Below are 23,920 nucleotides of genomic sequence, written 5' to 3'. Positions count from 1 at the left end.
AGGTGATGGAGAATCATTCTGGAAGAGTTTCAAGTCATGCACCAACCATATTCCATCCAGAAAGCAGTAACTGTGATTAACTCTGCATTATAACTCCTGTTAAAATAGGAATATAACCCCTCAGTTTCCTTGAAGTGTATCCCCAGTTATCAGTCCACAGGGTCTGCAGTCATTTTCCCACAGCCATGAAGACTAGGAAGCTTTCATGTGTGTTCACTAATGACATAATGCATTATAAATAAAATTAAGTAACAGAATGAAAAACAACAAACCACTTTGTTAGTTCAGATCTTTTCAGTATATAGACTCTATGCCTTTCTAGAGGAGAGTTGGTACTATAAACAATTTTGATAAACATTTAGAAACTCAATTTTGATGATCAGAACCTTTCACTGAAAGGACGGAGTGCAATTAACCAATATTGTTGTGCTGTTCAATAAATTAATATAATGCTGCTTTCTCTAGCTTGGTTCCTTGATTCTTTTTGCAATTCTGCAGGGATAGTTTGCCATGCAGTAACAGCAGACAGTTTAGTTTTGTAAAATTATTATCTTTCTCCCCTGCCTTTTCCTTTGTTATTACCATACAGAGGAGGAAGTTAAAACTGTTGGCTGCTCTCAACTCCCCTCCTATTTGTGGCTTGATGTTTAACTTTTTCACTATTTTCCTTTAAAGAAGTTGCTATTGATGTTTAAGAAACATCCTGCTTTTTCATACACTCCTAAAGTTTGACCTTCAAAGCAAAGCTTTTATCAGGGAACCATAGTTCCCCTGGTGTAAAAAAGAAGCTACAGATATAACAGAAGTCTAATTTCTTCCTTGCTCAAAGCCAACTTTGTCTTTCGTAGTCACCAGGATAAAAGACTTAATACTAAAAGGTCTTTTCCATCTACTTAAGTACTTGAAAGTGCTTATTTATGTGGGCAAGCAAGTTTTTTTCAGAACTCTTGAAACTCTGCATCTGCCTGCACAAATACATGTTTAAAATAAACTGGTTTATGCATGCAAATATGTGCATTTTTGACTAACTAGTGCTTCCAGAACTGTGTGCTCAAAGACACTGTGGGACTGATGGAACTGGTCAGAACATAAACAAGTGTGCATAAGCACAAATGGGATCTGTCTGCTCTGGTAACATGTCCACTTCACCTGGCAGAAAACTGGTATATCCCTGCATATTGCTGAGGGTGCAGTATGGATACAACTGGACTCTGACAGACATTTCCTGTCCCTTGTCTAATCTCTCAGGAGCTAGGCATTGCCTTTTGGACAATGCTTTGAAATATCTTGGGGCAAGATTGTGAAGAGCTCGTCACAACATGCAAACCCCATAAAATGTCTGAAAGACACAAAAAAGCACCTTGGACCAACTTAATGTCTAAATAAATGGTAAGTGTTTCAAGGGAGAACAGGCTGGTTGTCACTCACTGTTGTTGGAAGAGGGAATTCCCTGTCTAGAGGAGGAGCAGATGGAGCATGTTTTGATATTGCTGTACACTTGTCTGCAATTCTATTTACCATATATATATGTGTGTGTGTGTGTGTGTGTGTGTGTGTATGTATATATATTCCTATATATCTACACCTCTGAAAACCAGCTGGTTTTCTTGTTTTTCAAGATGAGAATAATCTACTTGTTCCGGTTATCATCTTATAGAAATTCCATGGTTTTGATGGCTTGAACCATAGGATAAGACTGATGTATGTTTGCCTATGCAGAAGCAAACTTTTGGCTGTCTAGTCCCTAGTTATGGCTTTAGTAAGCAGAGTATTTTGTATCATCAGTGATAGGAATCACCTTGAAGGAATCATATTCATAAAGCATTGTCAAAAACTATGAGAAAAATTACATGGGGGGAGGTGGGAATGAAATAGTTTTATCCCTAAAACATGTAGTTGAGAATCAAAATTGTTATTTGAGTGCTCAAATAAGTAAAGTAAATACCTCCCAAACTAAAGGTAGGAGGAGCCTGGAAGGTGAAATAAAAGGTACAAAAAAACTGCTCTTAAAATATAATTCATATTTATTGATAAAATGCCTAATTTTTTTTTCCCCCTTCTGAGATGTTCTTACTGTTCTTAGTAGCAGGCTATTTTACAGATAGCGCTTTCTCTCTCAAGTAATGAAAGAGCTAAGTTTGCAGAACATCTAGTTTGGAATATCACCTCAAGAAAAAAATAGGAGAAAAGGCATGTAAGCTCATGGTCAGATATCTGAAATATCAAAAGAATGGTCTCCAAGCAAGTCTTGATACATTTACCATATTTGTTTGAGGTTTATTTATTTGTTATTTGGGTTGGTTTGGGGTTTCTTTTGCTTTGTATGTTCTTGATTTCAGCCTAAGCAGGCATTGTGGCATGAGCTACTTCTCAGAGCAAAACCAGGAAGGATGTTGGTGCAGATTGGAGACCACAGAGCAGATAAGCTGTATTCCAGCTGTTTTCCAAAAAGGTCTCTTAAGACAGAGATGGGAAATCTCCCTGTGATCTTACTAATGCAATATAATGTAATTCTTCCTGCTTATGCAGCTTGTAGCCCTTCTCCCAGGCATGAATAAATACACATCTAGGCTCTCCACTTTTTCAGGGGGAAAGTCTGTGAAGCAGTGGTCTGTACAGCACTTAAGGGCACAACAGCATAGGATGGCAGAGCACTTTTAGTCATGGAGAGGTGGGTAAGATAAAAGGAAGTAATATTTCTGTCAGTGGACAGGTACAAGCCTTTTAACCTATTCCTTGCAGAAAAATATTCCGAAATTCTGTCTACATGCAAGATATGTTGTTATAATTGGACTAAATAAGTGCAATCTAACTCAGTGATTAGCAGTGAATGAAAGTGTTCCCAAATTTTCTATTCAGAATATCACATAATAAGGAATAGTTTACCTGTTGATTTCTCTGGTGACTACACAGGTATCACAAGCTACACCATTTATTTCCCAGCTATACTGTTCCAATTACCATTGTTTATCTGCCACATACAGCGTATAACAACCATCTTACCTTAAAAGCAAAGAAATGATCTGTGTATTTGTCACCAAACACAAACTTGGCACCTGCATCAGAGTACTCCAGAAACGTCTGGGAACAGAAACCAAAGTAAATTAGCCGTAAGCTCTGGGTACCCAGAGCCAAAACCCAACAAAATACTGCTAGTTGTCTTGCAGAAATATGGTGAGGTCCAAGAAGCCTGGGCTCTGATTTGTAGGGGTCCAAGCCTTGCTGACTGTATTTGGCTGAACTGAGGGTATCTGCTGTGTTCTGTTGAGTACCAGACACAACAGAGGCCATAAGCTACACTGAAAAAAACATTTACTTTTTAATCTCAGTGCTGTCATGCGCTTCTATGCTCCATCTGATGCAAATAAGTTCAATGAATTATGCAGCTTAAAATGGAAATTTGACAACTGACGTAATGAGTTTTGAAAGGTGTAGCTAAGAGCTAGCCTGAGGGAATCTTCTTTTAAATTTTGACCCAATGCATTTTTATACTTCTGATGCAAATATATGCATTACTGATACAGTTTAAAATGGAGTTAAAATACAGTTTATAATAGCTACAGTAATTAGTTCTGACAGGATAGACTGTAAGACTTGAAAATATGTAGCTAGCAAAAGGGGGCACCAGACCTGCTTCACTCAGAGACTGAGAACCTGATGACAAAACCCAGATGACTCCCACTGCCTGCAGATTAGACAGACATCAGATTTGTGCCTTTGCTCCTGCACAGAAACAGTACATTCTGTTCTCTCTGGCTTTACATGTCCTTAAATACCTGTGAAGAACAGCTGTGAGAATAGTATCCCTGAGCTGAAAAGTCTGAATGTCCTTCAGTGGGTACTCTCTAATGTATATTTTGGATAAAAAACCTTGTGTCTGCAGGGATACCTGTGGATAGATCCCATCCGCTTTCTAGAGATCCATTCTAGCATGCAGATCTGGATTTTGCCTCCTGTATGTAGCTGAATTAATTTTCTTATATGTCATGAGGACTATGAAATGTCGCTGATGCCAGGAATGTTGCTGCTCTGAAGATAATTAGGGCTGTGCCCTAAATCCCAAGGCTTTTTAGCATATTGTGTTTATTGCAAGAATGATTTGGAATTGAGCCATTTCTAACAGCTCCTATGAGTGCCCTAACACAACATTAATTTGTGTGTCAAGAGTTCCAATTTATAAATTCAGCTCAATGATGGTAAAGCCATTAATAAATGGTATTAATCTGGCCATTGTATTAACTAAACAACAACAACAACAACAACAACAGGTTGAACTCAGGAAGTCAATTACCTTTCTGAGAATCCAGTTTTTCTCAAGAGAAGAAAAAATCAAGGGACAAATGGACCCTTGAACAGCCTGTTTGTATAATGTAAGACTCTCAAGACAGAAAATTCTATTAAACAAGTAAGGATTTTGCTCAACAGCTTACCTGGATCTGAATGCCTAGCCAGTTAAATACATCAAAACCTACTTTGGTCCTCAGAATAAGAATCCCAAGAATAAACTGCATTCCTATTCCTGAAAATACTGGTCTCCAAGCAACCTAGACAGACAGAAAAATAAAGAAGCTGCTTGTTGTTTAAATAAATAATAGTTTACTTTGGATGTTTGTTTAAATAATGTAAAGAGATAATCTGAGTATACTCCAGAATGGGAGCAGCTGCCAAAACAGGTTTTAGGGGACTTGGATCTTCACAAATCTGGACAGAACATAAGGAGATTTTGCTACAGGGCTTGCCCTTGGGTAATTTCAACTCTGTTTCTGTCCGGTAGCATTAAAGACTTTTGATACTTGAGAACTGTTCAGTTTTATATAGTGATTCATCATATAAAGGCAGTTGTAGGAGAAACTGTGGCTGCCTATGATGAGTTTCTCTTCACTACACTGATGATTCCTGTTCTGCTGCCTCAGAAAACGTCTTTGTTTTGTGAAAATTGAATCAAATCACTTACAAAACAAAGAGATGAGATGGCATTCTCTAATTTAATCAGATCATATTTGAATAACACAAACCAATTAGGTGTAATGAGGGCTCATGGGAGAGCATAAAACATTTGAAGTATGAGTTTTCACCTCAGCTGGAGACAGCAGCAGTTGCAAAGGATAGGGCAAGTCCATTAGTCCTTGCTGACAGGACTTCACCTGTTGAGAAAGTCTCAGCGCTGATGGAAGTCATGAAAAGTATTAGGAAAACTTAGTGACCTGGACAATGGATTTATGATTAATGAAAAAATGCAGAGGTATATGAGGCATGCAAACATGATTAAAAACTGAAGTGGCAATTGGTAAAGGGCTGAACAAAGCCCTTTGTAATACCACAGCAAAACAGAGTGGACATTTCTGATGGAAAATTAAAATAAATGGCATTTGTGAACCTATGGGAGTGGGTGAGCAAAAAGTGAGGACATCAGCTCAGCCCCAGCTGCTGAATTTGCAGTGGAAAACAATCTTGTGAGGGGTTAAGACCTACACAAGTCTATCATATCCCTGGTTCCAGGCAATTTGTACTGATGTTATGACAATGTCCTCAAATAAGTGACTGTGATGCGCTGAGAACTGTGGTGAGGCTCCTGTGGGTGAAAGCATGGAGAAGGCCTATCTCAGCTTGAACTGTATCAGGGCTGGAAGAGAAGGTAGGCAGCAGCTTCCCAAATGGTGAGAGACAGGTGTTGTACAACTCCAACACCTTGGAGTCCCCAAAAGCAAAATTACTCTCCTCAGAAATGAAATACAGTGCAAAAAAGTGCATCATGGAATACTCACTTGGGTTGGATATTTGGAAAAGAGAAGCATCAGGACAACATACATCACAAGCCCACCAAAAGAGATTAGCTGACGGGATCCTCGTTTTGCTGTGTCAAAGATGAGCCAGCAGATGATCATTATAGTAAGAGCTGCACACAACACCCTAGAAAGTAAAAAGCACCACAATATCCTGAAAAAGATGTTTGGGATATTCCTTTCCCTTTCCATACCCAAAACATTTACATGTCTGTTTGTGAATACACTCTCTGTACAATGTGTTGCACTGAAACTTGCAGCTCTACACAAGCAGGAACCTGCCTTTGCTGATGCACCTCTGGCAACATCACTTGGTGGCATCTGGAAGAAATGTCCTCCAAGCCATTGTATGGGAGGAAACACAAAAAATGAGTGATTCTTGTCTGGGTGCTATTTCTATTAAATGAAATGTGGTATCTTCCATTCTCACTTTATCTCCATATTTTCTTTCCCTTCCTTTCCCTTATTGAATCTTTAGTTCTGGGCAAGAGAGGCTGTGGTATTTACGATTTGCACTGTGCTGTTTAGCTGGTGGGCCTACGAAGCACACTCTACTAAGGAGAAGCCTATAAACAGCTCATTTCTTTGTAACCATTTATAGTCTGTTCAGCTATCTCAGAAACAATGACGTATATCTGTGTTTCAGTGTTTCTATGGTCCCTACTATCAGAACCATGTTAAGCTCATTTATTGAAGGGAATTATTGCAACAACAGCCTGAAAGGCAACAAAATACATCATCCCATATACAGAGAGAAAACAAACTCTGTCCCAAGTCTTTAATGCTAGTTCTGTCTAACGGTAAGGTTTTACTAATTTCAGTGGCACCTACAAACATCAATTTGATCTTTAGATGGGGATTAAAAACCTTGCAGGCAAACTCCACAAAATGGCTAGGCAATTGCAATGCTGAGTAACCCTTTCTACACCTGAGAGACTTTCTGTCTCTTGGAAGAAAACAGTTAAGCACCTAATCTGTGATATATACAGTTTAAGGATTGCAGCACTTACTGCTCCTGACTTGTTCCATCTACTCATCAGGGCTCTCCTGTTCCTCTTGCTCCTTCTCCCAGAGAGGCTGCCAGATCATCTAATGGAAATGCCTCTGTGTGTCTGCTCTCTAATGTGGCTCCTAAGCAGAAGGACCACAAACTTTTTAACACCTTTCTTAGTAAAGCCATTTCTAAATTTTAAGAATAATCTGGGACATTATCCCAAACTCCTTGAAACTCTTTCTCTCTCAGCTAGTAGGTGACCTAGCTGAAACAGATGGTAGCTGGCCAATTTTGTCTTCCTTTTTAATGATATTTCATTTGTTTTTTCTTTGGTCTACAAGACTCCTTTTTCTCCTCATTTTGCCAGGGATAACTTCAAGATCCCTGATCACTGCTCAGGAACACTTGAAATAAGTGTCTGGCAATGTATAATTATCTACCATTTATCTACCAGATGAATGTCTCCTAATCCCAAATTAAGGTTATACAACCTTATTATGACATTAAATCTGGCTGGCATGTTTTGATTCCTGAAGGTCAAGTAAAAATTGCCAGGGGGATACATGGAAAAAGTGTCTAGATAATATACTTTAGCAGTTTGCAAATGTTAGAATTAAGGTTCTTATGACCTAACAGCTCTGTGAATAGTGAAGAACTTTCAGGTTTTCAGAATGAATACAAAAGGCTGCAACACACATAAACTTTTGTGAACATATTCTCTTTAAACCACAAACTCTTCCCAGCTCAATTTGTGGTACTTTGCTATGCTTTCTGCCAAGACTTTTGATCCCTAGCTACTGCATTGAAATCCTGAATATGTTTCTGATATTTCCTGGTAAAGACTGAATTATTCTGATAAAATACTGATTTTATTGAGCTATATGTGATTGACCCATCTCCCTGTTCTTATAGGGAAGTAAGCTGAAATAAAATCATAGGGGTAACTTTACTAATGCATTGTCCTTCAACATAAATAGAAAGTAATTAATATTTACCATTTCAGCCAAAACCACTGTTTTTTCAGATATCGGTCTCCAGGGGAAAAGAATACAGCAATTCTGTCTTCATTCTTAGCTATTAAAAAATCCCAGCAGATGAAGAAGATGGCTAGGACAGTGATGACAAAGAGTGGCAAAGCTCTCTGAAAATTCAAACTGCAGGCTGCAATGACTACTGCCAAGTATGCTGTCACAGAAACAAGAATATACATGCCAGTTAGGTTGGTCTTTTTAAAAACAGGATCAAATTTTAAATTTATAAGAGGTGATCAAAGTCAGGCCTATGTTTATCTTTTCGGTACTTTTCTGACTCTCAGCCTAAATACAGAAAAATCTTACTTTTTTGATAATTTTGTTACTTATGATATGCTTATTGCTATGAAAGGTGACTCTCATTCCGTCAAAGCAGATTATATGCTTTTGCCAAGGTAAGTTCACATGAAACATGTTAATCACTCAGAAAAATTAAACCCATCTACAAGAACTTCTTTTTCCTGTGTAAAAGGTATGAATTAAGAGCATGAGTCATGCTCCTTTTTTCAAAAGAGGATGAGAATAAAACTAGAAACAAACTCTTATATGTCAATTGACTGATTTGATGACCTCAAGTAATCATGAAGCTTACAATTAATTTATTTCATAAAGTAGCGATGGAATTATTTATTTGACAGGTTCACTGTAGATAAATGCTGGCCAAAAAATTCAGTTCTTGTAAAGAATGATTGGATTTTGTCTGTGGCAAAAAAAAAGAGGGACTACTGATTTTTGTAATGCAAGTTGGTTTTTATGGAATTAATGTATGAAATCCTGACATATTCTTAGAACTCACTCACTTTCTTGAGCTGGAATATGTCTGTACTATGATAAAGCAAGACAAGATGAGTTATGAGGGCAGGATACTCAGCATGCAAGCAACACTTTTATAACCACCTCCTGGTGTACTGTCTCATAGATACATTTCAAGTCTCTGTGTTCTCAGTGTTCAAGTAGGAAGATCTCAAAAACAAACTTGGTGAAGTAGAAGGAAAAAACCAATCTACTGGCTAATTAGGAAAGGGAGAAAGAAGAATATCTGAATGATTTTGCAGTGCATACTGTCATAAATACATTTACTCCAGAAAAAAATTGCAGTGAATATTGAGTGATATGGGTCAGCAAAGAAAATTTTCATTTCCAGCCTGATGACTTAAGTTCAGTCCTATTTGGTGCCTGACAGTTTTTAAAGTGATTTCATGGTCTTGGACAAGTTACTGAAACTGCAATTTTGGAGTCAGCTGGTAATGGAGTAGACACAAAGTCTGAACTATGCTGTTATCACAAGTGTAATTGCTAGTCAGACTTTAAACATGCTGGAGAAGCAGTTTAGCAAGATTTGTGCTTTTGTTATGTTTGGGAATGAGTGGAAGTTTTGCAATCTGGAATTTTCTCTGGGACTAAATTCTTAACTACTTTGAAATATATTGTTAAAGAGAGTCAAGAGTTTTTATGCCAGACAAAGACAGTGCAGCCTATAATCTCATACAAGTAAACAAATAAGGCTTCAGGAATCCTGGGTGTAATACACTGTACCTGTTATTAAAATTCCATAGACCACATAATAAATTCTGGTTTTATGTTTCTTGCAAAATTCACAGACTTCATCATACCTTTTTTCTAAATGCCTAGGAAAAAAATATTAACAAAGAATAGAAATGTAAACTTTTGCAGAAGAAAATTGTGTTAAATTGATAAAAATTTCTCCGCTGAAGTTCACTAAACCTGGAGAGGATTATATTTGGATCTCAAAATGCCAAATATAAAGTGCCTTTTGAGAGGGACTTCTTTGGGTTGATATTGTACGGGTGAAAAAGAAAATATGGCAGATATCTAATGGGATAATCTATCATCTACATAATGGGCCAAATTCAGCAGGCCAGTTTTGTTACCCTCTGAAGTGCAGCTCTTCTGTGAAGAGATTTGTTAACAGGGTTAGCGCAAACTGAGTAGGTAGTTAAAAGATTCAGTGTCCATTACTAGACCCACAAAGTCTGTTAATACAGGCAGCCCAGCATTACTATGTGGAATAGTAGTATTGCTGTAATTGTGAAGGCCAAAGGCTGCATTTGTGTGTGTAAAATAACCAATACCAATCTAAAACCTTATTACAGTGAGCATAGATGTTTCTGGACTTTTTAAAATTTGGGTGTTATTACACTAACTTTTCATCTCATCACCTCTTAGAAGTTAAAATGGTTAGTTATATTTGAATGTCATGCTGTAGTATCAGTTCTTCCAATTATAACATATTTCACTTTCTTTGTTTTCCTCACTAAAGGTAAGAGCACAATTTCATGAGGGAGGTCAAAATTTAGGGAAATAGCAGTTAAGGGAGTTAATTCAACAGAGATTTCCAATGTTAAATATGCTGATAACGTGAACATATATCAATTACAGAAGCAGTGGTTAAAAAAACACCTTCATATTGTGCAAGTTGGAAAAAAAATTACAGCTATGTCTCTGTCATCTCAGAGGTGCTGCTTTAGAGAGGCATCTCTGAAGCAGTCTCTTGCATTCCCAGTCCATAAAGGCAATGTTATATTTAGAGATGCTAATTATCCAGACTGTACTTGTTTGGAAATTAATGCAGCTGGAGTTAGATGCACGCTGAAATCCAGCATATTCTTCTTCTTTTTTGCACTCAAAAATTCAATTAATTTAAAATAAATTTGAGAGAAACAAGAAATATTAATTTAAATTATATCAGCACACTGAAGAACAGAGCAGGAACACACTCCTTCGCAAGTACAAAGAGTAATAGGTTCTCAGAGAAATCTTGATTGCTTTTGATACTTCAGTTTCAGTTCTTGGAATTCCTGTTGCTTCACAAATCATAATTTTTTTTTTTTCTAACTTGTAAGAACATTAGGTTATCTATCCAATCTCAGCAGAAAGATCAGATACAACAGGAAAAGAAAATAGGAGAAATGTGAGACAAATAGATGAAAAAGGCAATTACTTTATCAAATTTATGGTCCACCCAAGAAAAGGAAAAAAATACTGTAACTGCTACTTATGAGCACTGTGGGATTTAAAATTGTCACTTTCAGATGAAAATTTCTTGTATTTTCTTCTTTTACTAACATCTCTCCTTTTTATTTTATTAATTTAGACTATTATGACTTTGGTACCAGAATATCTTAAATATTTAAGCTCATAGGTCATAAATATGTAGCTCTGTTCTGAAAGGTGGCATAAAAAATGTTTCTTATGAAATATGGTTAATTTAATATGGAAACATTCTTTTCTAAAAGCTGATCCTATAGGCTTGAAATATAACTGAAGATGTTGAAAAAACAGATCCCACTTAAGCACATTAATATAAAATATTTATATATGTCGAAACTATTATTGCTTGCATTTTGTAACTCGGAAATAATTCTCATTTGTGCATGTACTTAAAGGAATGTTAAAACCTTGCACTTGCAGTGAATCTGTGTTATCAACAGGCTGATCTTTCAAAAGGGCTTTGTCTTAGACTACAGGCTATTCAGTACTATCTGTTGAAAGAGATCAGTGACACATATGAACATTTAGTATGATTTTAAGTATTGTGTCTTAACTTATTTAATGCCTTAAACAGGATTTGTAGTTTTCACAAAAAATACCTAATCCTCAAGTAAAATGTGGATGTGTGTTTTCACTCTGTGATCACTAGAGCAAACACAAAGTAAAACTTTTGTTCCATCAAAATGGCTTTTTTCACAGCTATTCTGTTCTTACTTTGTGCTGGAGCAAATGGCTGTGCAAACTGAAAGACACTAGTGAATCTTCAACTTCCTGAAAGAGACTACTCTTTAAGACTTCTGTGTAAAAAACATTGCTCTAGAAATATTGGAAAAGAAGTTATTATACCAGAAAAAAAAATATTGGTCCTTTAATTTGCAAGGCTTTAAAAGGATAGTTCCACAATCACAGATGTCATTTGTAAGATATAATAATTTTAAACAAGTTGTGTGTGTTTCTGCATTACAAAAACTGCTAAGCAATACAAAGGTCTGTGTAGCATAGGGGTTGGCAGTGAAATTTAGAGCTGTCACTCCAGAAGCATAAACACTGGCAGGTTTTTGCTTAAGCCAGGTTGGAGTGGTAGACTTACTCATGCAAAAAACACATTACCCTTTCAAGCGTGGTTGCTCATCATCTGTGGAGGCACGTTTGTTTTCATGCAGATCACTCTCAATATTGATGTATTCATCCCCCTGGAAAGCAGATCAGTGCCGAGATTGTCAGAGGGGTTTATACTTCTTAGGTAAGGTGCAAAAAACCATCTCCACTGGCAGCTGGCTGAAGCAGTCTCTAGAATTTCCTGTCTGCACTGCATTCATGGCTCCAGCTCTCCCATCTGCCACCAAATCTGTCATCAGTGTTTAGACCAGCTGAGGAGCTTCCCAAGCCATTCACACCATTTTCAAAAGGGAAATAAAGGGCGGGACCGGGAAATACCGGCATTACTCAGAGCTGAAGAGGGCAGGGCCTCATAGGTAGTACAACTGCATACATTTGAAAAGGGCAAGCTGTGAATTAGCCAGCTTGTCCAGCACCTACTATAGACACAGTTTTGTTGGTTGTCTCTTTGCAGAACCTTAATATGATGGAACTTCTGTATATGGAGACTGGTTAAATAAGGCGAATCTCAGTGTTTTAAAAATTTAACTAAGCCAACAATTTTATTCTTAAGAAAACTTGTTGCCTGAGTCCACATAAGCATGGCACTGTTAAAGCTTTTGTACAGCTACAGGCTGCCTTGCACCCTGTGTGAGGACTGCCTCGAGGCAGCCAGGAAGGGCACAGCCCCTCAAAGCTGCTCAGCACACCCGTGGGGGCTGTCATGCCCACGTTGCACCTCTTCCCCCGTCCCACTCTGGTGGGGCACCAGGAAGGAGCTTGTCCCATGGCTACTTACCTCCATGCTCATGGTGGGGCTTGCAGAGTGGCCAGGGCCCAGTGCAGGCGACCATTGCGTTCGAAGAACGCAGCGTACCTGCATGTGGCACTCGTGCCTCTCCCTTTGAGCACCGTGACCGGCTGATTGCCCTGGAGTGTCTGGCCATGACCAGGGCGATGACAGACAGTCTTGGCCTGGCCTGGTGGCATGTCCTACCCTCTTTACAAGAGTGGCCCACAGTGCTCAGCCACTTTTGAAGCAGTGGCAATCAACAGGTGAGTTTACCTTTTGTTATTCTGTCACTTTTGTTTATGGTAAGTCAATTCCCCAGTCTGCTGTGGAAAGCAAGGCCCACCACAGACCTTCTCCTGGCCCCTGCATTCTGTCTGTCCTGCTGCAGATGCTGCCAGAAGCCCTGGAGAGCTCTCAGTGGCCAGGGAGAGACTTGAACCACAGAGTCATGGAATGGCCTGGGTTAGAAGGGACTTTAAAGATCATTGAAGATCAGAGTTCCAACCCCCTGCCATGGGCAGGGACACCCCACACTTTACCAGGTTTCTCAAAGCCTCATCCACTTTGACTTTGAGGACCTTCAGGGCCATCCACAACTTCTCTGGGCCTCATCATCTTCACAGTAAATTTTTTTTTTCCTGATATCTGATCTAGACCTACCCTTTTTCCATTTAAATCCAGTCCCCCTATAAAAAGTTCCTCTTCCTTATTTTTTTTTGTAAGCCCGCTTTAAGTGCTGAAAGACCACAGTGGGATCCTGGAGCTTCTCTTCTCCCAGCTGACCAGCCACATTTCTCTCAGCCTGTTAAGTATCTTCAGGCTTTAATGGTCTCAAAGGCAAAAGTAACACATGGTGAGACCAGAGTAGTATATACACAGAAGCTGCTGTTTACTCTCCTAGGGAAAGCTCAGCATAAAACCAGCAGGAGTCTGTTGGTCCTCTTGGCTGCAGTTTTTGGAGCAGGGTGCTGTGCAGCTCTATGGAGCTCTATGGAGCTCTATGGAGCTGCACTGCAATATATGATTGCATCTTCACTAAACTCAACTTCTTTGCCTCTTTGGTCTTGATTGTGAAATAAAAGAAACATGAAAAATGCCTACTAAGTTACTATTACTTTTGGTAACTGGCAGTACTCTTCTCAATGGCTGTACAAGGTAGGCTTCTTGTCTGAGGGACACTGAGTGGTCATAAATTATATGTAAATATCATTTATTCCTGAGCCTACATTTGGAATATATTGCATACCAGTGCTTCTCACAGATTTTTTAACCTACATTATAAAATCAGGAGAGCCCCAGCCCTCCAGGTGGAAGTGCCATGCTTTCACATTTGTAGGCAGCTACACTCCCTTTGGCACTGTGTCAACTCCCCTGGTCACAGCTTGAAGCTACAGATATTGCTTTCATCCCCACCATCATTCCCACTGCCAGCACTTCATGCACTGCCTAGGCCAGGTCATGCTCTCCTATCTCTTTTCCCCATGCCACAACATACTCCCTGTGCCTAGATCACCCACAGCCTGAACTCTGGTCCTCTGAATTTGTGAAGTATATGGTTTATCTTGAGAATATAAGCTATTCTTTTTCTTTTGAGTATTTCAATTACAAAAGCATCAATCTACATATTTTCACATTGTTCACAGTGTATTTAATATGCTTAGAATATTACTATATCACTCTTTTATTGTCATAAATGCTTTCCTACAATGACATTAAAATGTGAAAAAATCTGAAATCAAAGACAACTTTGTGTGAAAGCGTGTAGATACAAAAGGAAATTGGAGAATGGATACAAACCCCTTTTATTTTTTTTCATGGCCAAACAAGATACCAGGTTTGGTTCGTGGGGAGTATTGGCCCTTGCTGAGAATTACCTAAGGGTTGTGTGGAGCATGTGGACTTCTGCAAAGGGAAACGCTGCTAAGTCCGTACTGTAAAGATCCTCAAAATACACTCTTATGCCTCTGTCACAGTGTGCCAGAGAAATTGTTGGTGCAAATATACACATCTCTGATACTCTTGCACCAAATAGTGGCAGAATGTTTTCAGATGAACTTTTTCAGTCGGGAAATTGGTTTCTCTGATAAAAATAAAGCTGCTTTCATAGATGTCAGTACTTTTCTCCAATTTTCTACAGTTTCAATCTGTTCTGAAAATCCTTTTTGAGTTTTTTTTTTTTTGTTTTGTTTTAACAATTTCCTTTTTGCCAGCTTTTTTGAAGATGAAGGTATAGACACCATCTACCACCTCTCTCTCCTAGGATCTCAGATTCCAATCTAGTTCCCAGGAGTGCTTATCAGAACATTCTAAGTGATCCTTTCCATCACAGTATATCTGTAATTGATTCAGCTCTGAAAGCAGAGACATTACTTTGCACCATGTCTTTGTTGCCTCTGATCATATTCAAGAAAACAGTAGAAGATAGAAATGAGTACCAACTGCATCAAGTATTTCTTATATGCTGCTTTGAGTACCATTACCAAACTTGGCAAGTAGATATGATTACAACAGAATAGAATGTTTAGAGTAGCAAGTTATTTCTGGAGTGAGGATGTAAAAATATTAATACCTAACAATCATAAAATACCTGCGGATTTTTTTAACCTGACTCATGTTTTCATAGTGGGATACTCAGTATGTGGGCTTAAACAAACATACAGTCAAAAGAAGTCGAAATGAATGTGTTTATTATTACAATAATCTGCATTGTGCTCTCTTCTCCTCTGGTCAGTTTTACACAGGACCTGTTGCCTCAATTTGTGTTTGCCTGAAATTATCCCTATTTAGGACGTTTATTTAATAATTAAATATTAATTTATTATTAGACACTTAGTATTATGAATTCTTTGTCTGACTGAAAGATTGTATCTCTAAAACCAATGATTACAGATTCTCTTTTTTCACCTTCTCATGAGAAAATGCTTTTAGGGCAACTCCTTGTCCAGTCTTCCCTCTGATTACCATTTCTGATGCCTCTTTTGTATCTTGTATGAAGCCCTTATGACATTGGAATACATTTTTTCTGAACCCTACACATGGAATTTTTTTTTCTTTAATGTATTTTTTGAGAAGAGAACATACTTCCCTGTCCATTTATACATGTTAAATTATATTCAGATTTTGTTAGAATATCTGTCTTGGATAAACTAATACATTGTTGACATTAACTTTGAGGTTTACTAACTTTCATAAGGTTATTTGGAAGAAAGAAAAAAGGAAAAAACATACCTGATTAATATGCACAGTTTCCTTATTTTGTGAATTCTTGATTCTGTGTGAATTGTCTCCAAGGCCTTTCAGACTTGTATCATCCACATGATCATCACTGTCATTCTAGAAGCAGAAATTATATTGGTTCAAATCAGAAGCTGAAAGCCTTTCTTGTGTATAGTAAGAACTGATTTATAATCTGATGCCTGGGCTACCATGGAAGGAAGTGAATGGGTGACAAGAAATGGGGACAAGTTGCACCATGAGAGGTTTAGACTATTGGGAAAAAAAATATTATTATTTAGATATTGGGAAAATTTTCTTTGCTGAAAGGGTGGTCAGACATTGCAACAGGCTGCCTGGGGAAGTAACAGATTCACCATGCCTGAAGCGTCCCAAAAACATGTAGATGTGGCACTTTGGGGACATGATGGTGCTATGGTAGGAAAATGGTAGGACTCAGTGATCTTATATGTCTTTAAGTATCTAAATGATTCTACAATTCTCTGTGTAACTTTACCACAAAAGGGAGCCCAAAACTTGGTGTGCAAAGCTTGGCTGGGTCCCTGCACTAGAGCACAAAGGTGCCTTGGTCATGAATGGTGCTCAACTAATGTGAATCTGCTGTTTTCTTGACTAAACGTTTCCCATGGTGAATTGTGCTGTTCATTGTCTCAAGACTGGTTCAACAAGTTTCTAAAAATCCAGGCTGTTTCACCAAGGGCAAAATGGACTCTTTAGGGCCTTCCCCAATTGTTTGTACCTTTGCTCCAGTATTTATGCTCCTTATACATATGGAGTAAATGTGAACATGTACTTGTATTGCTCTTAGAATAAAACACTCAGGGTATCTTTAAAGAGAGGAGTTAGCTTTACCACATTAATCGTCTAAGGTATACCTTTTATCAGAGAGATGAAGACTGACATTACCAGCCCAATTATTTCTAATTTTTTAAAAAAATAAATCCTGAATCTCAATTTTCTTGTTCCTTATAATTTTGAAGAATAAGTTACCTCTTTTTAACAGACCTAGAACATCTAGTTCTTGATTTTGTAAGAAAGCTGCCTAAACAAAATTTCAGATAACTTACATCTGCAATTGTTGTGAATGTTTTGTATTTCAGTGGTTTCTTATGGCAGCAGTTACAGTACGGTAATTTCACTGGGTTTTACTGCATGAAGTATCTCATTATTTACATGGTAATAGACTCTGTAAATTAGTATTTACAATGAAAACAATCACTTCCACATGAACAATACAAAATAACCCGGAATCATAGTAAATTAATAAAAATTTCTAAAGGCAGGAATAAGCAGTACTACTAGAAATAAATTGAATTTTGCCTTTTAGCAGAAGCATGGCCTTAGAAGCAACTAGAACAATGCTCAGTAAATTTTTTCCTTAAAAAATACTTTGCCCTCTAAAGGTCACAAAAAATCAGTTTCAGTCAAAGTGGTTTTGTAACTTTTTGTGTATCGGAGAAGAGAGGAGTCACAAGAGGCTGTTTATTCAAGTGCTGCGGCCTTGATATGTCAATTTTCTCACTTCTGGGTGAAGAGTATCTTTTCCTTCCCTTAAGAGAAGTATTTCTGTTTCAGAAACACTTGTTACTTGTGCCTTCTAACCATACCATCATAGGGGTTTGCTGTAACTGCCCTTGCAGCCAGCAACAAACACAACTACTGAACACTCCATACAATAAAAAAAAAAAAAAAAATCACAAGAAGCAGAGATTAACTGTAGCATTGAAATATATTAAAATACTACACAGGACAGCACAGCAAAGTCAAAGCGCTATACTTCTGTAATTCACATACACACATTCCTGAGAATGGTGTCTTTGAAGATTTCTATACTTGTTGCTGAGGAAGAAAAAGCAGAGATTTCTTAGAACTTTTTTCAGTAAATGTGTGAAAAATAAGCATGCAAGTTGCTATTTATGAAATACAGAAGAAAAGAATAATCTATGTTGGAAGACACCTCTAGAAGTCACTTTGGTGAACCCACTGCTCAAGTGCAATAATTACATAAGAAGTTTCATTTATAGAATAATTAAAATATATGAATGTATGAGTAATGTAACAAAACCAGTAAGAACATCACACAGTTGCTGGAATTCAGTAGCCCACGCTGCAGATGGATAGACTGGTGTCCTTCTCTGTGAATTTAAAATGCTGCTATTTCAACTGATCATATCACATTTCTGGATTATTACTGATTCAGTAGAAACTGGTTAATTACTATTGATAACACGTTTACTTTAGTAAGATTTCTGTTGACTAGAACAGTCTTTGAATGAGTGCTATGAAGCTGAGTAATTTTCTTATTTCACAGCTGATTTTTAAGAACTGTGTCTTCATTCTCCCCTTATAGATTTTTTTTTGTTTGTTTTGTTTGGTGAAAACACGTTATTTAACCCTACTGCTTGAAGGAAAAAAAATCCATTTTAAATTTCTAATAAGAAGATAAATATTCAAGCGACAAATAAAACTGCCTGTTCCCTTTTCCTGCTTACTTAGTGTCTGAGGTGCTGAAGGAACTCAACAAAATTTTAGTCTGTGTTTATCACCTACTGTTGCTGATTGCTATATGTAAGCAACTCAGCACAGGCAGAAAACGTCTACCTCATTTACTCAGTATCCTTTTCAAGCTCCCTGTAAATGTCTGGAGAACAAAACAGTGCAAGAGAAAATGGGTGTTCAAGCCTTAGGAACTACAGTTAGCACAATCCTGTTATAAGCACAAGCCAGTACAGCAGCATGTAAAGTCACTTCTGAACCTGCTCGACCTCCAGGTGACATGAGAGAGCAGGAAGTTCACAGAGAAGCTTCGATAGGAAAATTTTCTTTGCTTTAGTGCACAGTTAAAGTATTACAGTATTGGTCCATCTATTTTGAATGTTTGTAATATGAAAAGTGCTTTGCAGTGTTTCTGCTTTCACAAACTGCTTTACTTTAAGAGCTTGGAATTCCCCTCTTGTAAAATACTTGATTAAATGACAAGGACATAGCTATCCCAACTGTGTATGCTCTTTCAATATTTGTTTAGTTCCCTCTTGACAAGCTGTTAATTCACCCAGAAGTGTTGCAGGACTACATTCATTGATGTACCCTGCCATCTCCTCCTTGATTTTGAAGAATGGATTTTGCAAAGGGCTAATAACTTCTATTGTGTTTTTAACAATAGCAGACACTCTGGAGTAGATGGTGTTACTGCTTATGCTGGTTAAGGAGGAAAATAGGCTGGCCAACATTGCATGGAGGCAGCTGCTTAAACTGTTTATAATTTAAGGGTCGGTCCTTACATTATACTGGAGATTAGAATAAGGATACTCAAGAAACTTAGGAAAACAGATGCTTCAAAAGTAAATAGTTCAAGTTATAATATCGGATTTTGTTGCATCTCATAAGATTTTTAATTGTATTTGCCCAGTAGAAGTGAAGCCATCTAGTTTACAGTTCCAAACTTGCTTTTCTTAAATATTCAGTAACCCTGAACACCATGCATCTAGGTTTTCCCTCATGTACTAACTTTTGTTAGCCAGTGCGTGATTCTGGAGTTAAAATGCATTTTAAATATTGAGGAAGAATTTATTTAAATTAATAATTACAGCACTCATAAATACCTTTCAAATTAGAAAACTCAGTCTACAAGGCAGGAAGGATGAATGTTAATTATCCATGCACTAAACTACAGCAAATGAGTTGTATAAACAACAGATAAGAAAAAAGTTCTGCCAGATATAAATTTAGCAGGCTACATCTTCGTGGGCTGTTTTGAAAAGGACTGTAAATAAGACTCTCCACCTCTAAGTTGTTTTCCTTAAAAAATTTAGGTTGTCACGATAGGATAGTTGGCTATTATCCTGAAATGTACGGATTTTTAATTAAAAAAAAAAAAGGCTTTGGAAAGCCAGTTTAGAAAATGTGGAGCAGGATTACATAATTTTCTGTCTGGATCTGGTTTCCGAGGGTGAACATAACAGTGATGCTCATGAAATATAAATTCTTAATAACATCTATAGTCTTAATTAACCAACCAGACAAGAGTATCTAGGAAGCTGTGAAAAATGGAAATAAACAGAAATTGCATTTTTTAGGATATGTTTTATCCTTGTTTGAATTAAATGGATGCATACATTATGGCAATAGAAATGTCCTATGCACTGTGAGCAAAGGTAATAATTTTAAAGGGGATCCTTCCTCAAGTCAACTTAAGACCGTGCTGTGCTACAGAAACAGGTATGGGTTGTTTAATGCATCATAATGCTAGGAATAGGAGGCCAGTGAACAATAAATATTTATTAGCTGTTATCTTCCCTTTGTGTGGTATTTACGTTTGCCTCTGTGTTGCTTTTAACTGTAGGGCAGTTTATTCATCCCACCTACTGTTCCTTTTTAAGATGCAGCTTTTATCATTCCTTATGGAGCAAGTGTGGCTTGATGTCTAATGTTATCAGAGATCTGAATCATCAGAACTGATCAGATAAAAATTTTGCCTCTTTAATGAGGGCTAAAGACAAGCTAAGTAAATATAATATCAGTTTTAGGGTGATTGTTAGTGATACAGGGTTTCTGAGCAGGAAACTGGGGGCAGTATAGTGGTCCTCCAGCCAGCCAGTGCCATGTATGAGGCTGACTAAACCACCTTGAAGACAAGAGACACAGTAGCATTTCCACACATTATGTATGATATTATTGTAGCTATAGATACACAATCTGTTATGCTGGTACATAACACTTAGGAGGAACAATTTTCTGAATTGTGGATAATGATCTAAATTCCTTAAATTACATTACATTTTTAAGATGAAAAAAAATTAACAATCTGGATGTCTCATTATAAACAGTACAGCAATCTGTTGATTCTACCTGTGAGGCAGCATCCAAAGCAGGTAACTTTAGCATGTAAGTCTTAACAACTGCATTGGGTTTTATTAAGTTAAATACTTTATTACTGAAGGGTAGAAGTGTGGTAGAGAAGACTGGCAGTATGGGTAAAGAAAGCTATGTATCTTCTTAAAACCTAGAGAAAAAGCTCACTCATTGTATTACACCCAAATAGCTGTTGGTAATTGAGATACTCCTAATATCAAAAAGAGAGAAACAAAGAGAGAAACAGCAGAGGTGTACGTTTGGGGTTTATTGTCTGTTGTCTTTTGAGACCATTTTGAGCTGTTAATAAGGGGGAAAGTTGCTTCTGGGTCTCCCAGGTACTGGCATTATCACAGGGTAATAAAAAATGCAGGACCTGCAATTTCAACACTATGCTCAAGTGGAAACTGCATAGTGTTCAAAAGAAGTAGCTGATATTTTGCAGAACCGGGCATTTAAAAAATGCAGTTAATGGTATTAACTTCGTAATTAACTTCGTGCTGCATGGATGCATATCCCATCTGAAAGTTAACATTTGTTAAATGAGGGTGTACTACACTACCATTGAAAATGGTGATGCAGTGAAAATCCTAGTACAGTACAAATGGAGGTGTGTTTACATATCAATAGCAACTGAGAATTTGAAAAGAGCTCATAGTTATCGCCCTTTGACCATTTGTGTGACAAATCAAAAAGCAGACTACTCTATATTATTACAACTTCTTCATCCTGTTAGTGTCCCTTTGCAATAGAAAGCACAATGCTTCTCATTCTTGACTTAATAAATATCTGATATGATCCTTCACCGATCACTTGTTAGCTTTGAGCTGCTCTGTATTACATTGAGAGCTGTTTTACTAACTTGGATACCTTGCAAATTGCCTAATTCGGATTTACTTTGTCCCTCTCTTACTTTATCCCTTTGTGCATTAATCATTAAGTGGTTCAGGTGCATCTGAAGGTACCTATGGATACTTAAAATGGTACCTACACAGATACTTAAAATGGTTTAAATTACACCTTTTCCAGAACGTTTTTATATTTTGTGGTTCAGGCAAGATACTCATTGCTTAATACATTAAGACACATTTATTTTGGAGGAATTAAAATGTTCATTTGTGCAAGAAAAGCTTTAAACACAAGAAATAGTGGGAAATTATGAGATTGTTTACTTTTCAGTGACTTTTACTGTGATTTGTTTGTGTACGGAATTTTACCTATTTCCTTCTGTGTCTTATTTTTTCTAGGGAGTGACTTACATATTGAAACAGAGGTAAGACAGTGTAAAAGTAAATAAAAATGGCCCGGTAAGCCAGCTGCATAAGGCAGAGGGTTAATCCGGGTGACTACACTGTGCTACACAGATCTCTGAGAAAAAAGGTGATTTTCAGCTTATGCCATTTAAGAGAATTCAATACCGAGCGTTTTTGAGTTCGTAAGCACAGATTTAGGAAGCGGATGGCACTAGCTTAGGCACATATTTTGTGTGAAAACACGGGATAAAACCTCTTATCTCGTTCACTTGAACTGACAGACCGAAGTTCAATTTGCTTATCTATCTGCTCCGAAGCACAAATGAGTTGAGGGTGTTTTGATTACTCAGGAGAAAGCCCTAACCACTGGGCGATCGTGTTTTAAGAGTTAACTCTCTTACCTACATTCCTTAAATATTTCCTGACGGGCCTCTCTGTCCATATAGCGCAATGAATAAATATACAGAGTGGTTGAATGTCGATGATGTTATGTCCACATGCTTGGCATCCACAGAGACCGTTCTGTGTTATTTGGATAGTGTGGGCAGATACCCACCTCAGCTAGCCACTTCCTGCTAGCTGAGATCAGGGGCAGTGTAAGGATCGGAGACTGCACAGGAGAGCAAGGATCTGCTTTGTTAATATAGCCCTCTTGAGAGTATTTCACAGCCACTGTCTCTCCCCGACTTATTCTACTTTCAGCAACAAGTACAGTGAGCCAGCCCGGCTGCGGGTTCGCAAGTTTCTGTTTGTGTCTGCTCTAATTCCAGTGAAAGCACAGGGATGCTGGGCACTAAGAAACAATAACTAAATACTTTTGGGTTTTTGATTTTTTTTTTTTTGTGGTGTTTGTTTGCTTTTTTGCAGTGGTTTGTGCTTCCGCTCATGAAATCTGCGGTTTTTAAATGGCTGTTAATATTACTTTATGCCCAGAAAATGCAAAACCTTCTGGGTTGGTCCCTTCTGTTTGTTCTCTTCTCGAGAGTAGAAGACAATTGCGCTTACTTCATGCATGGAAGAATGATATGCCCCACTATGATTACATTATTACTTTATAATTTTTCTCATATTATTGAAATACATTGCTTTGATGAGTTATGTGTTTGCTGCATAATGCTGACCTTCTCTTCAACAGAACTGTAAATGACCTATCCTCAGGAAAAGCCAGCAACTGATACAGCAAATGGGAGCCAGTTGTGAGATCCACCAGCCTATGAAATATTACCAAGTCAGGACACTTTTCAAAGCTAGTTGTATACCACTGAGTAGAGCACACTCCTGAATAAGTCAATTGTGCTCAGCTTTTTTTTTTTTTTTTTTCACAATAGCCGTGTACTTTGGCAGGGTATCAGCACGTAGAATGTTGTAAAATACCTGCAGGCAGAGCGCAGAAAATGCTTTTTCTTTGTTCGGGGTCTGAATTCAACATTGTTCAATGTTTTTAACTCCTTCCTCTTTCCCAGAAAGCAAAGGAAACCACGCTTACCTGGAAGGCCAAATTGTGCACTCCTGAGTGATCACGGTTGGTCTCCGTCAGCTCCATGTGCCTGGTATGGAGTTTTTGGGTGAATGTTGGAATGTTGGAAGCTACTTGCACTACTGGGCAGAATCAGCCAGGACCTGCTTAATGCATCCACAGGACCGGTATCACTTGAAGTCAAGCTAGCTGGAGGCCTTCTCAGGTTACTCTTACTCCCACTTAGCTCCACCTTCTCGCTCCACTAGCACAGCCCCTTTTGGCCGGCATGGAAAACGGCCTTCAGAGACAAGAATGGAGGATACCTGCAAGAAACATATTTTACACAGTATATCTCTGGGTGGTCCTAAAGGCAAATGTGTGTACTTATATGACTTCTGTCTTTCCTCACTTG

General features: G+C 37.8%; 1 protein-coding gene across 1 annotated transcript in view; it reads right to left on the bottom strand.

Moving 5' to 3' along the window:
- Positions 1-23,592, bottom strand: part of SLC28A3 (solute carrier family 28 member 3) — a 37,863-nt gene extending 14,271 nt beyond the window's left edge. Inside the window, exons 1-8 of the mRNA XM_054004476.1 lie at positions 23,536-23,592; positions 15,940-16,044; positions 11,931-12,013; positions 9,345-9,436; positions 7,773-7,962; positions 5,766-5,910; positions 4,431-4,544; positions 3,004-3,081 (exon numbers count right to left, since the gene is read on the bottom strand). Coding sequence (XP_053860451.1) covers positions 3,004-3,081; positions 4,431-4,544; positions 5,766-5,910; positions 7,773-7,962; positions 9,345-9,436; positions 11,931-12,013; positions 15,940-16,044; positions 23,536-23,592 — 864 coding nt within the window. The remainder of the gene's footprint in view (positions 1-3,003; positions 3,082-4,430; positions 4,545-5,765; positions 5,911-7,772; positions 7,963-9,344; positions 9,437-11,930; positions 12,014-15,939; positions 16,045-23,535) is intronic.
- Positions 23,593-23,920: the final 328 nt, after the last annotated feature.

This window comes from Vidua macroura, chromosome Z (assembly GCF_024509145.1).
Source record: "Vidua macroura isolate BioBank_ID:100142 chromosome Z, ASM2450914v1, whole genome shotgun sequence".
In the NCBI taxonomy this organism is placed as follows: domain Eukaryota; kingdom Metazoa; phylum Chordata; class Aves; order Passeriformes; family Viduidae; genus Vidua; species Vidua macroura.
This window is presented reverse-complemented; position numbering and strand designations above follow the sequence as displayed.